This window comes from Mesoplodon bidens (genome assembly GCF_964165515.1).
Source record: "Mesoplodon bidens genome assembly, chromosome: 7".
Classification (NCBI taxonomy): domain Eukaryota; kingdom Metazoa; phylum Chordata; class Mammalia; order Artiodactyla; family Ziphiidae; genus Mesoplodon; species Mesoplodon bidens.
Window position 1 is genome coordinate 109,849,762 of NC_138164.1, and position 11,154 is coordinate 109,860,915.

The 11,154-nt window shown below is 56.2% G+C and overlaps 2 protein-coding genes across 3 annotated transcripts; one reads left to right on the plus strand and one right to left on the minus strand.

The window, feature by feature from the left end:
• The first annotated feature begins 2,460 nt into the window (after positions 1 to 2,460).
• CTSW (cathepsin W) lies at positions 2,461 to 5,963 on the plus strand. Its single transcript, XM_081240586.1, has 10 exons — positions 2,461 to 2,549; positions 2,784 to 2,868; positions 3,709 to 3,822; positions 4,218 to 4,372; positions 4,478 to 4,574; positions 4,657 to 4,739; positions 4,884 to 5,007; positions 5,215 to 5,279; positions 5,356 to 5,565; positions 5,651 to 5,963. The coding sequence occupies exons 1-10, from the start codon at positions 2,463 to 2,465 to the stop codon at positions 5,759 to 5,761; spliced, it is 1,131 nt and encodes a 376-aa protein (XP_081096712.1). The 5' UTR covers positions 2,461 to 2,462; the 3' UTR covers positions 5,762 to 5,963.
• A 117-nt stretch (positions 5,964 to 6,080) lies between these two features.
• FIBP (FGF1 intracellular binding protein) lies at positions 6,081 to 9,807 on the minus strand. Of its 2 annotated transcripts, none has more exons than XM_081240587.1 (10): positions 9,603 to 9,807; positions 9,217 to 9,415; positions 8,889 to 9,015; positions 8,284 to 8,384; positions 7,632 to 7,786; positions 7,203 to 7,311; positions 7,062 to 7,125; positions 6,726 to 6,812; positions 6,541 to 6,638; positions 6,081 to 6,202 (listed from the first exon to the last, which is right to left on the minus strand). In XM_081240587.1, the coding sequence occupies exons 1-10, from the start codon at positions 9,685 to 9,687 to the stop codon at positions 6,133 to 6,135; spliced, it is 1,095 nt and encodes a 364-aa protein (XP_081096713.1). In that variant the 5' UTR covers positions 9,688 to 9,807; the 3' UTR covers positions 6,081 to 6,132. The 2 variants fall into 2 exon arrangements, with proteins under 2 accessions (XP_081096713.1, XP_081096714.1); XM_081240588.1 differs by having other exon boundaries at positions 7,653 to 7,786; positions 9,603 to 9,804.
• Between the last annotated feature and the right edge of the window lie 1,347 nt (positions 9,808 to 11,154).

An 11,154-nucleotide genomic window follows, 5' to 3' on the forward strand; every position in this document is an offset into this window, starting at 1 on the left:
GCTGCGTGTCTAGGGGTCCCCCGCCTGGAGGCAGACAGCGTGTGGGAACTGCCGAGCCCTCGGTTCCATTTCCCACCCCCGTTTATCTTCACTATCGCCCCGCCCGGGGAAGGGGTGTAAGTAGGAGAGGACTTAACGGTGGGTCCTGGGGTGAGCCTTCCGGGTGCGGTGTGAACTGGAGAGCACCTCGCCACCCCCAAATCCTTCCCAGTACCATCCCCCAACGTGGGGGGGAAGGAGGCTAAAAATAATAGTTCTTTAAAACCAAAAAGACAGACAGTAACAAGTGCTGGCGAGGAGATGGAGAAATTGGAACCCTCATACACTGTGGGTGGGAATGTAAGATGGGGCGGCCACTGTGGAAAACAGTCTGGCAGGTCCTCAGAAATGTTACCACGTGACCCGGCGATTTCACTCCTAGGTATATACCCAGGGGGATTGAAAACACAATCCACACACACACACACAAAATCTGTACACAGTGTTCATAGCAACACTATTCATAAGAACCAAAATATAGAACCAAGGGCTTCTCTGGTGGCGCAAGTGGTTGAGAGTCCGCCTGCCGATGCAGGGGACGCGGGTTCGTGCCCCGGTCCGGGAGGATCCCACATGCCGCGGAGAGTCTGGGCCCGTGAGCCATGGCCACTGAGCCTGCGCGTCCGGAGCCTGTGCTCCGCAATGGGAGAGGCCACAACAGTGAGAGGCCGGCGTACCAAAAAAAAAATATATATATATATATATATATAACCAATCTAATGTTCGTCAACTGATGAAAGGATAAGCAAAAAATGGTAACACGGTGGAATGTTATTCAGCCATAAAAAGGAATGAAGTACTGATATATGCTACAACATGGATGAATCTTGAAAATAGTACACTAGTTGAAAGAAGCCAGACACAAAAGGCCACATATTCCACTTACTTATATGACACAACCAGAGTAGGCAGATCTGAAAGACAAACTAGATGAGTGTTTGCCAGGGGAAGGGGGAATGGGGAAATGACTTCCAATGGGTATGGGGTTTCTTTTCGGGTGATGAAAATGCTCTGATGTTAGACAGGTGATGGTTGCACCATTATGCAAGTACGTGAAAAACCGCTGAATTGTACACTTAAAAATGGTGAATTTTATGGTATGTGAATTATACCTCAATAAAGCTGTTATTTGAACCTCCAGCTCTGAGGGCTGACGTGGGGCTTTAGTCATAGGTCACACACAGCCAAAACCAGCTTGGGACACATGCCTGGGATCTAGAATCATGAAGCCAGGTACACCTCTGTGGATGGTCTGTCTACTGTATTTTTATTAAATAGGCAGCATCACCCTTTTTTCCAAATAGAGGAGTCCCTTGGCTTACTATCTGGGGTGTGTGGGGGGGGGCAGGGGCTGGGTGCAGCAAAACGGGATCTCACAGCTTTGGGAAGATTCCTAATGAATGAAGAAAAGAGGTGGTGAGCTCATGAGTGGATGGATCCCTTCTCGTCGCTCCCATCCTCATGGAACCCCAAGAAAACCAGTTTTTTTTCTCACCCATCTCTGGTATTGGGTGCTGGTTGCCAGCCTGGAGGCCCATATGGGAGCTCCCTAGCCCAAGGACCCACTTAAAACCAAGGCAGAAGTAACAGGTGTGAACACCCCTGCCCAGCCCTTAGCATCCGGCCTTATTCTGTCTGAGATGCCAAGCCTGCTATCTTTCTGCCCCCTCAGGCCCACCCACATCCCTCATCCCCATCCCCAGACTGTGATAGGAATGAAGAACAGAAGGAGGTAGTAGATGCCATTTGCTGTTCCCTGGACCCTGAACTTTTCTATTTAAAACCCATGACGACCAATCGCTCAGTCAACAAATCCCCACTGAGCCAGCTCTGTGCCCAACCCCTTCCTGGGTGCTGAGGACACAAGCAAGGCAGATACCTCCGGTGTGGTTGGGACGCAGATGCCAAGTAGGCACAGGCACAGCAGGGGCTCAAGGAGCTGCAGGTTACACCACAGGATGGGTGAACTTCTTGGAGGTGACTTCTGAGCTGACTGAGCTTTGTAATAGGATGAACAAGAATGCTTCCTGGGGGGCACTGACCACCCTCCATTCCCCCAGTCATCAGGGCCTGTGGCTTCCATAGCCCCCTGTTTCCCCCTCAAGGCACTGATGGCCTTATACTGTCACTGCCCACTTAGGATCTGTCTCCTCCTGTCCCCTTAAGGACAGATCCATCTCCACATCCCTAGAATTGCCCAGAACAGGGTGGGCAGAGAGCCTCTGTTGAATAAAGGGGCGGAGCGGGGTACAGGAAGGCAGGGGGCCATGTAGGGACAAAAGCCTGAAGGCCTCTTGTGCTTGGGGGTCCTCCTCCCCCTCGCAGGCTGGTTTCCCCTTTGTGGTTTCTCCAGCTCCACCCTCTCAGCCCCTCCACCTTGGTCTGCATAGCTTCCTGCTCCTGACACTCTGGTCTGCGGCATCATGTCACTAACTGTCCATCTCTCCTATCTCCTGGCCCTGTTGGTGGCAGGCCTGGCCCAAGGCATCAAGAGCTCCCTCAGGGGCCAGGTAAGTGTCCCCAACCTGCTCCCCATGCCTGGGGCTCACCCCCTCAGAAACAGTGCTTTGTTCTTATTTCTCAGAGGGTGAAACTGAGGCTGGAGAGGTGATTGACATGTCCAGGCCCACACAGGGAGAAGAGCGGTGAACCAGCTGCTCCCCTAACCCAGTCCTGGCACATCTGGGAGCTGAGGTGGACTCCTCACCTCTCCCCCTCCCCACTGCCCTTGGTTGTTTTTCCAGGCCCCAGGTCCCCAGCCTCTGGAGCTGAAAGAGGTCTTCACGTTGTTCCAGATCCTATACAACCGGAGTTACTCACACCCGGCAGGTATCACGGGGCGCAAATGTCTCTGGTCCAACCCCCTTTCTCCCATTTAGTAGACAAGGAAATCAAGGCACAGGGTGGGGAATGTGCTTGGCCAAAGCCACTCAGCAGGACAGTGACAGGGCTGGGGGTGTACTCCCTGGTTTCCCAAATGCACAAGTGGGGACAGGATCATCCTTGGCTACGAACCTGGAGGGAGGCAGCAGCTGTTGGGGGTCTGACTGGTCCAAGAGGATCCTTCTCCTCCAGAGCCACTTTCCTGTGACTGCAGGCAGCAGGCAGGAGGCCGCCATCTAGTCATGAGTTCATTCAGCAAACACCCAAGGATACCCATTTTGTCCCCAAGCTGAGGACTCCCTCTCCACCCCCAGGAGTTGCCAGCCCTGCCCCTGCCCTCTGGACCTCATCTCCCATAGGGGGACGGTCTGTGAGCACCTTTCAGCGCAGACTTCCTGTGCCATGGACCTGTACGCCACCCTCCCCCGCCTCGTTCCAGCCACAGACTTGCGGTCAGAGATGTGAAGTACAGAGAGCGATGACCTGGCAGGAAGCCGGTCTCCAACCATCCACTTTTCCCTTGAGTCACTCTGCTTTCCGACCCTTTACTTGGCTTCTCCCGCAGGTGGGCGGAGATACCCCTCTTCTGGCTTCCTAGGAAAACCCAACCCTAGGGGCGCTGGGGAGCCACTTCCCTGGCCCAGGTGTCTGTAGCAGGGCCTGCAAGGACCACAGGAAACGAGCCAGTGCTCACCTGGGCTAGTGTGGATGGGAAGCCAAGCCAGTGACCACTTCCTACCCCTGGGGGCTTGGGAGCCACCCTAGGACAACCTCCTTTTGGTCTAGAGCATGCTCGCCGCCTGGACATCTTTGCCCGAAACCTGGCCAAGGCTCAGCAGCTGCAAGAGGAGGACTTGGGCACAGCTGAGTTTGGGGTGACTCCATTTAGTGACCTCACAGGTACCGGGACCCCCTCCTGGCCCCTAGGTGGTAGGTGGGGAAGCAGAACCTTCTCCAGGGATACCAGCAGATGGACAGGGCAGGTTTTTGGCTTTTGTTTCCCAGAGGGACTCTGAGGACCAGAGGCCTGGGTGCTTGGCCCAAATCAGAGATCAGGGGCAGGAACTCCGGAGGCCTGGGTCGCAGCCCAGCTCAGGGGGAGGCAGCAGGTGCAGGGGAGTGCACCCCAGCAAGGAACCTGGCCTCTCTCTAGGCCTCAGTACCCTTGCCTTTCTGTCTCCTAGGGTATTAGGGGGACTCAGATGGCTGAGGATGTGGATGGCTGAAGTGAGAGGCAGACTGTGGGGGAGAGGGGGTAAAAACTGCGAAACTTGGGGGCCCCATCTGTCTCCCAGAGGAGGAGTTTGGCCAGCTTTATGGGCATCAGAGGGTGGCTGGAGAGGCCCCCAGTGTGAGCCGAAAGGTAGGGTCTGAAGAGTGGAGGCAGTCAGTGCCCCTGACCTGTGACTGGCGGAAGAAGGCTGGCATCATCTCATCCATCAGGAATCAGGTATCTGCCCCCATGCGGCCTGGCCCAATCCAGCCCTGGTGGCGGGAGGGGGAGGGGGGGGCAAGGCCTGCATTCCCTACCCCACCCCCATCCTTCTACCACTAGCAAAACTGCAACTGTTGCTGGGCCATGGCAGCAGCGGGCAACATCGAGGCCCTGTGGGCCATCAAATACCATCAGTCTCTGGAAGTCTCCGTGCAAGGTATGGCTGGGGGAGGGGACGTGTGTGACTGAGGCGGGGATGCCTGAGGCCTGGGCACCCACACTGTCCCTGCTTGCACTAGAGCTGCTTGACTGTGACCGCTGTGGGAATGGCTGCAAGGGCGGCTTCATCTGGGATGCGTTCATAACTGTCCTCAACAACAGTGAGTGCCTGTCTCTCGGGGCGTGCGTGCGTGTGTGTGTGTGTGTGCGCACGTGCGTGTGTGTGTGTATGTGTGTGTGTGTGTCGGGGGGGTGGGGGTGGGATGTTCCGGAGCTGAGCCGAGTCTCCTCCGGGGCCTTGCTCATGGGCCTGGCCAGTGATAAGGACTACCCATTCAAGGGGAATGGCAAACCCCACAGATGCCTGGCTAAGAAGCACAAGAAGGTGGCCTGGATCCAGGATTTCATCATGCTGCAGCCCTGCGAGCAGAGTACGGGCAGGATGGAGACACATGGGCGGGCCCGGTGGGGGAGAATGACAGGGACAGACTGACTAGGACAGACGGGGCTACAGACAGAGATGGAGGGATTTGGGGGCGGGGGGTTGGGCGTGGGAAAGAGAAAGAGATAGAGACACCCATGATCCGAGAGCAGGGGGCACAGGACAGGCAGGGCCTGACGGCACCTCCCACCCCCAGGCATCGCCAGGTACGTGGCCACCCAAGGCCCCATCACTGTGACCATCAACATGAAGCTACTGCAGGTGGGATAAGGTAGGGAACTGGGGGTAGGGGTATATAGGGGAGGTGGCCCCCGACTCAGCCTCTCTGCCCCTGCAGCAATACCAGAAGGGTGTGATCAAGGCCACACGTACCACCTGTGACCCCCAGTGTGTGGATCATTCTGTCCTGCTGGTGGGTTTTGGTAAAAGCAAGTCGGTGGAGGGGAGGCAGGCAGAGGCGATCTCATCCCAGTCTCATCCTCATCCTCGCCACTCCATCCCATACTGGATCCTGAAGAACTCCTGGGGGGCCAACTGGGGTGAGGAGGTGAGTGTGATCTACTGGGGGCGGGAGGACAGGGCAGGACAGACCTCTCTCCACTGTCTGGCCCTGATGTCCCCTAACTTCCTAGGGCTATTTCCGGCTGCACCGAGGGAGTAATGCCTGCGGCATCACCAAGTACCCGTTCACTGCCAGAGTGGACAAACCCATTAAGAAGCACCAAGTCTCCTGCCCTCCCTGAGCCCACCTGGCTGCCCCTCAGCTCTCTCCTGCTGTGCCAGCTACCTCCCTGCCCACCCCACCCCAAGGTTTTTGCCTATTCTCCCAGTGTTTCTGTGGATTGAATAAACCTAGACAAGACCCCTGTCTTCCGAGTGGACTCAGCTGGGGTGGAGAAATGGATGGGGAGTACATAGATACCATTCTCTGACATGTCCTAGTCCCTGCGGGGCCAACGGACACGTACATCTTTAGACACTGTGACACTCAGAGACACACGCGTGCAACCTGCACACACTCCCACACGCGGACCCATAATTGTACCCACTCACAGCCTCCTCCAAAGTCATGGCAACTTTATTGTCAATGTGGGCAGGGCAGGGGAAGGGGGCCTCAGTCATGACAGAGACGCAGGAGGCAGCCACGGAGGGTGCCCATGTAGCGGTCCCAGAGGGCCTGGTGCCTGCAATGATAACAGTAACGGTGTTGGCTGACATTTACTGTATCCCCATCACGTCACGACACTGCTCTACATGCTCACTACACCTTCACTCGTTTAATCCTCACAATATTCCCATGGTCCTATTATTATCACCCCCAGCTTATGTACGAGGGGACTGAGGAAAGGAGAGGTTAAGGAACCTGTCCAAAGTCAGGGTCACAGCTTCCAAGAGGTGGAGCTGAGACTCTAGTCAACAGAGACTTCTACCTCCAGGGCGACAGAACAGGGAACTCTGAGTCTGCAGGAGGGCTAGGCCCCAGGAGGAGCCCGGCAGGGTGAGGAGGCCTGGGGTGTCTCACCGGAAGCCATCCAGGGAGTGGACCGATGCAGAATACTGATTCAGGAAGAGTCGCACATCATTCAACGGCCAGTGGTCGGAGCGGCAGGGTTCCACGAACTGTGGGTCCAAGGTAACATCTAGCACTGGTACAGCCCAGGGACAGGCCAGGATGGGGATCAGAGGGCAGCGGGCAGGACAGCTCACCTTCTCCACAAGGTCCACAAACAGGTCTCTGACATCCTTAGTGTGGGTCAGCTTGGCGGCCACATTCACCAGCCCCCGGGACAGGTTCTGTGGGGCAGGGAGCCTGGGAGTTCTGCCTTCTGCCCAAGAGGCTGGGGGCTGAGCCCAAATCTATCCACCTCCCTCAATCAAGTAACTCCCCATTGTTTAAGAGCTGGCTCCCCCTTCACAGGCAGGCAGAGGGAACAGCAGCGCCACCTGCCGGTCAATCTCAGGTATGAGCAGAGCTGCCCGGAGGGGACAGTGCTCTGGAGGCTGACGATGCCAATGGGATAGAGGCTGGATTGGGCCACAGACCTTGAAGTTGGCTTCCATCTCAGAGAAGACCCCGAGCTTTCCCCGGAGGGCAGTGCACACCAGGCTGCAGGGAGACAGGGTCAAGCCCAGAGTCGCCTGGGCCCCCACTTCAGGCCCCGCCCCACAGACCCCCAGGGTCACCTCTTGTGCAGGTCCAGAAGGTCCTTGTCAGCCACAAGCACCTTGAGCTCCTTCAAGTCCTGGAGAAACTCCTTGTCTAAGTCCATGTCCATGTCATCCGCCTGGGGGTCTGAGTGAGGTCCATGAAGGGAGTTGGGATGGGAGATAAAAACCCCTCTGGGACATCCCGAGCCTTCCTCCCCCACCACCTCATTGCGCCCCATGAGACAAAAGAGCAAGTGGAGTGTGAGGGACGTGGAGTGACTGGCCCCAAGCCATAGGGAAGCTGTGGGCCCTTTGTCTGCAGACGTGTGGGTGGGAACACTGAACTGGGAGCAGAAGTGGCTGGGGAGGGACCCTGAAGAAGAAAGGATGCTGGGAACGGGGGCCTGCAGGAGAAACCGCTGGTGGGAAGCCAGGCCCTGAGAAGGTGAGGAGGTGTCCAGGCACCTGGGTCAGTGGGGGCCTCACCGACGGCTCCGAGGGTCCAGTTCTGGATCATGAGCTCAGCACAGAAGGCAAAGTCCCCAAAGCTCAGATACTGCAGTTTTTTCTTCCCTGTCTCAAAGCGATTGTTGGCAAAGAAGACGATGGCTGCATAGTCCCTGCAGGGAGGGGAGAGTGGGCCCATCAGGGCTTGAAATTCCTTCTTAGCAAGCAGCTCCCACCTGTAACACTGGCTGGGCATCCAAGTTCTGGCCTCTCTCTACCCTAACTCACTGTGTGATGTGTTTCAAGTCACTTTTCTCTGGGTCTCCTCATCTGGGCAAAGAGAAGGTTTCAGCCCAGGTCTCCTAAGGGACACAATGGGAGACCACAGGGTAACAGCTACCATTCACTGAGTACATACTAAGCCCCAGGGGCTGTGCCATCATGGGCTTTCCATGTGGCACCTCACAACAGCCCAGTTGGTGAATGGCCAGGCTGGGATTCAAACCCAGGCCAGTCTGATCCAAAGTACAGAGCAGGAGTGGGATAACCATCCCCCCCAGCCCAGCCAGGAGGTCAAGCGGGTTGGGGTGGGGAATATGGACCAGCCTCAGGGGGCAAGGAAGGAGTGTGAAGGAGGGGGAGGCAGCTGGCTCCTCACCTGGCCACTCACCTGGCCAGCCGGTCAGACAGGAGGAAGTGTTGCTGGATGTTATCGACCAGGGAGCCCCGCATTTCCTCCACCACCTTGAAGACTCGCTTAAAGTTGTCAAACTGCGGGGCAGTTAGAGGAGGAGGGAGGACTGGTCAGAGGTTGCTCACCCAATAAGCTGTTTAGTGAACGTCCCTCTATCACCTACCCACCTATCCAGTCAACAGACACTGATGGAGCATTTGTTATTCCTTCAACAAACTATTAATTATTAATATCTGTTATCAACTCAACAAGTGTTCACCAGCTTCTGCCATCTTGCCTTGGATACATGTTTACTCGCTCTTATCAATAAATTCACCCCCATTCTAGCATCATGCTCTCTAGTTCTTCACTAATTTGTGCTGAAACTGACCCTCCTGGCTAAGCCCCAGGAAAGCTAAGGTCAGATCTGGGCTTCTGAGAGGTCACTCTGGCTGAAGAGTAGGGGATGGCTTGGAAGGGACAAAAAGAGAGCAGAGTGGATATGAAGCCACTGCCACCGAGGTGCTGGAGGAGCCTGGAGGTGGGGCAGTGACCAAAGGGATGGTGTGAAGGGGCGGGCTGCAGATGAGTGTGGTGTTCACCTGTCTCCGGCAGCTCTTGAGGGTGATGCCTGTTTTGGTGCTGATGTCATCCAGGTCTTTCTTGGTGCCCTTGGACAGCTTCTTGCCCAGCACCTCCCGCACAAAGGCCTCGTCAAAGGCATAGTACCTGTGAGGAGTCAGGGGACACTGCTGACTTTCCATAAAGGAGGGGAAAGGAAAACTGGCAGGACCTGGGTTTGGCCCCTTCTGCTCTCAACTTTCTCCCGGCCTAGATAAGCCCCGTCCCTCCCTGGGCCTCATTTTCAGCCTGCAAAATGGGTATATGGCCAGACTGGTTGGCGTCCCCACCATCCCGCCAGGTGAGCACCTCTCGATGAGCAGCGCCTGTCGAGAGGGCGGGATCTGAAAGATGAGCTGGTGCAGCAGCTTGGGCGGGGCGTGTAGCAGGCGCTCGAGCATTTGGAAAGTTCGGTAGTGGTCCATGGTGTCGCTCTGCAGCACCGCTGCTGTGGCGCCGGTCTGCTCCAGGATTCCCGAGCGCACCCTCAGGGCCACCGCGTCGCTCACTGGGAAGTGAGCGCTAGCATCAGGCCCCGCCCCGCCGACCCCAGAGGCCCTTCAGGGATTCCAGCCCCGACCGCTAGGTATTCGGTACTCCCAGGTCTCTGCGCACTGCCCTATAGGATGCCTACTCCTGGCTCTGCCCGCTCTCCCATCCAAAACAACAGCTCCGCCAAACCGGCACCCACAGACCCGAATAACCGTCCAGCCAGAGGCGATACACGTCCTCGTCGATGAGGGTCGTGTTCCCCACGAAGATGTCCAGCTCGCTGGTCATGGCGACGCCCGGACCCGGGGGCTACCGCAGCGCCCCAGCAGGAGCAAGCACTGCCCGGGTCCGGCGCGCCGCCGCCAGGCCACTTCCGGGAGCACAGACATTCGGCTCCCGGCACCCGGAGCCAGAAAAGGACCACTTCCGGGACAGAGCGAGTCGGGGCAGGAGCGGCGAGGAAAGAGGCGGAGGCGGAGGCGGAGGCAGTGGAGTAGCCCCTCCCTCCTCCCAGCGGGAGGGGGTATCTGAGGCTCTCAGTCCCCACCCCACCCCACCCTCACCCTGGCCAGGTTAGCGGGAGGGCGTCCAGAGTCAAGGTCTTCTTCGGCCAGTTTGCCCTATCCCGGCAACTTCTACCCTCACATCCTCCTGGTTTTTCTCTGCCCTTTTCGGGGCCTCCCTACTTCGACCTGTATCCTAAATTTAGGGGCTACACTGGGCTCTATCCTAAGTCTTTTCTCTGAAAAAAAGGTGTCTGGCTCGTCCTCAAGGGCCCTTGCTGGGTGGGAGCCCCTCAGTCCATCCTGCAGATGAGCCCCTCTCCTGAACATGGGGCACCTGTTCCCATGGTTTTAACCACCCCCGCCCCCCCCACACTAATGACCTCTCTTATTCTGCAGCTTAGAGCTCTGTCTGGAAGTCCACATCCAGACGGCCACCTATGTGTGACTCCACTCTGTCCCCCACAGGACCTTCAAAAGCCAGACAGACCTGTCGGTCTCCCGAATCTGTTTCTTTCCTGCGTTCCTATCTCGGTCACAGCCCCACCATCCACGCAGTTCTCATACCAGAAACCTGGGCTTTCTCCCAGACTCCTCTCTCCCTACATTCAGTTCTGCCGATTTGCCTCCTGAATATTTCTAGTATCTGTTCTGTCCTCTCCACCCCCACTGGCACTGTCCCAGCCCACTCCTTCTGCATAGCTCTCCTTGCCCATTGACACAGTGTTCTTAGTAATCTCTCTGCCAACATCCCCTCCCTGTGGTCCATCCCACACAGAGCCGTCCAAACAACCTTTTTAAAAAATGCATATTTAAAAATGTTACTCTCCTGCTTAAATTCTTACTGGCCTGTGTAAATGCTCCAGCCTGGTATTGAAAACTCTTAAAAATCTGGCTTCTGACTACCTTTGTTACCTCCCTTCCTCTCTTACCACTTTCTCTAAGCACCTGCCTTTCCAAAACAAATAAACAAAAAACCCAAAAAACAAGCTACTCTCACTGTTTCTAAAGCAGCGAGGCTCTTTCAGACCCCAGCGATTTTCATCATGCTATTCCCTCTCCTTGAAATAGCTCTCTCATTACTTGCCAAAGTCCTATGCATCTTTCAGGGCCCCTCGGATATCACCTCTTTTGGGCAACCTTTTGCAGGTAGGGGGCGGTCCCTCAAAATGTGCTCTTCTTCCATTTGCTTTTTGTTTAACGCAGCTTGTCTCCTCTGCCAGATTACGATCTCTTTAAGGACAGTATAAGG

Excerpts from the sequence above, each read along its gene's own strand:
- FIBP (XM_081240587.1), bottom strand. The coding sequence starts at position 9,687 with ATGACCAGCGAGCTGGACATCTTCGTGGGGAACACGACCCTCATCGAC. Across the intron at positions 8,385-8,888 it reads TCAAGAGCTGCCGGAGACAG|TTTGACAACTTTAAGCGAGT; the intron begins GTGAACACCACA and ends ACTGCCCCGCAG. Across the intron at positions 7,787-8,283 it reads CTGTCTGACCGGCTGGCCAG|GGACTATGCAGCCATCGTCT; the intron begins GTGAGTGGCCAG and ends CCCTCCCTGCAG.
- CTSW (XM_081240586.1), top strand. The coding sequence starts at position 2,463 with ATGTCACTAACTGTCCATCTCTCCTATCTCCTGGCCCTGTTGGTGGCA. Across the intron at positions 3,823-4,217 it reads TCCATTTAGTGACCTCACAG|AGGAGGAGTTTGGCCAGCTT; the intron begins GTACCGGGACCC and ends TCTGTCTCCCAG. Across the intron at positions 5,280-5,355 it reads TCAACATGAAGCTACTGCAG|CAATACCAGAAGGGTGTGAT; the intron begins GTGGGATAAGGT and ends CTGCCCCTGCAG.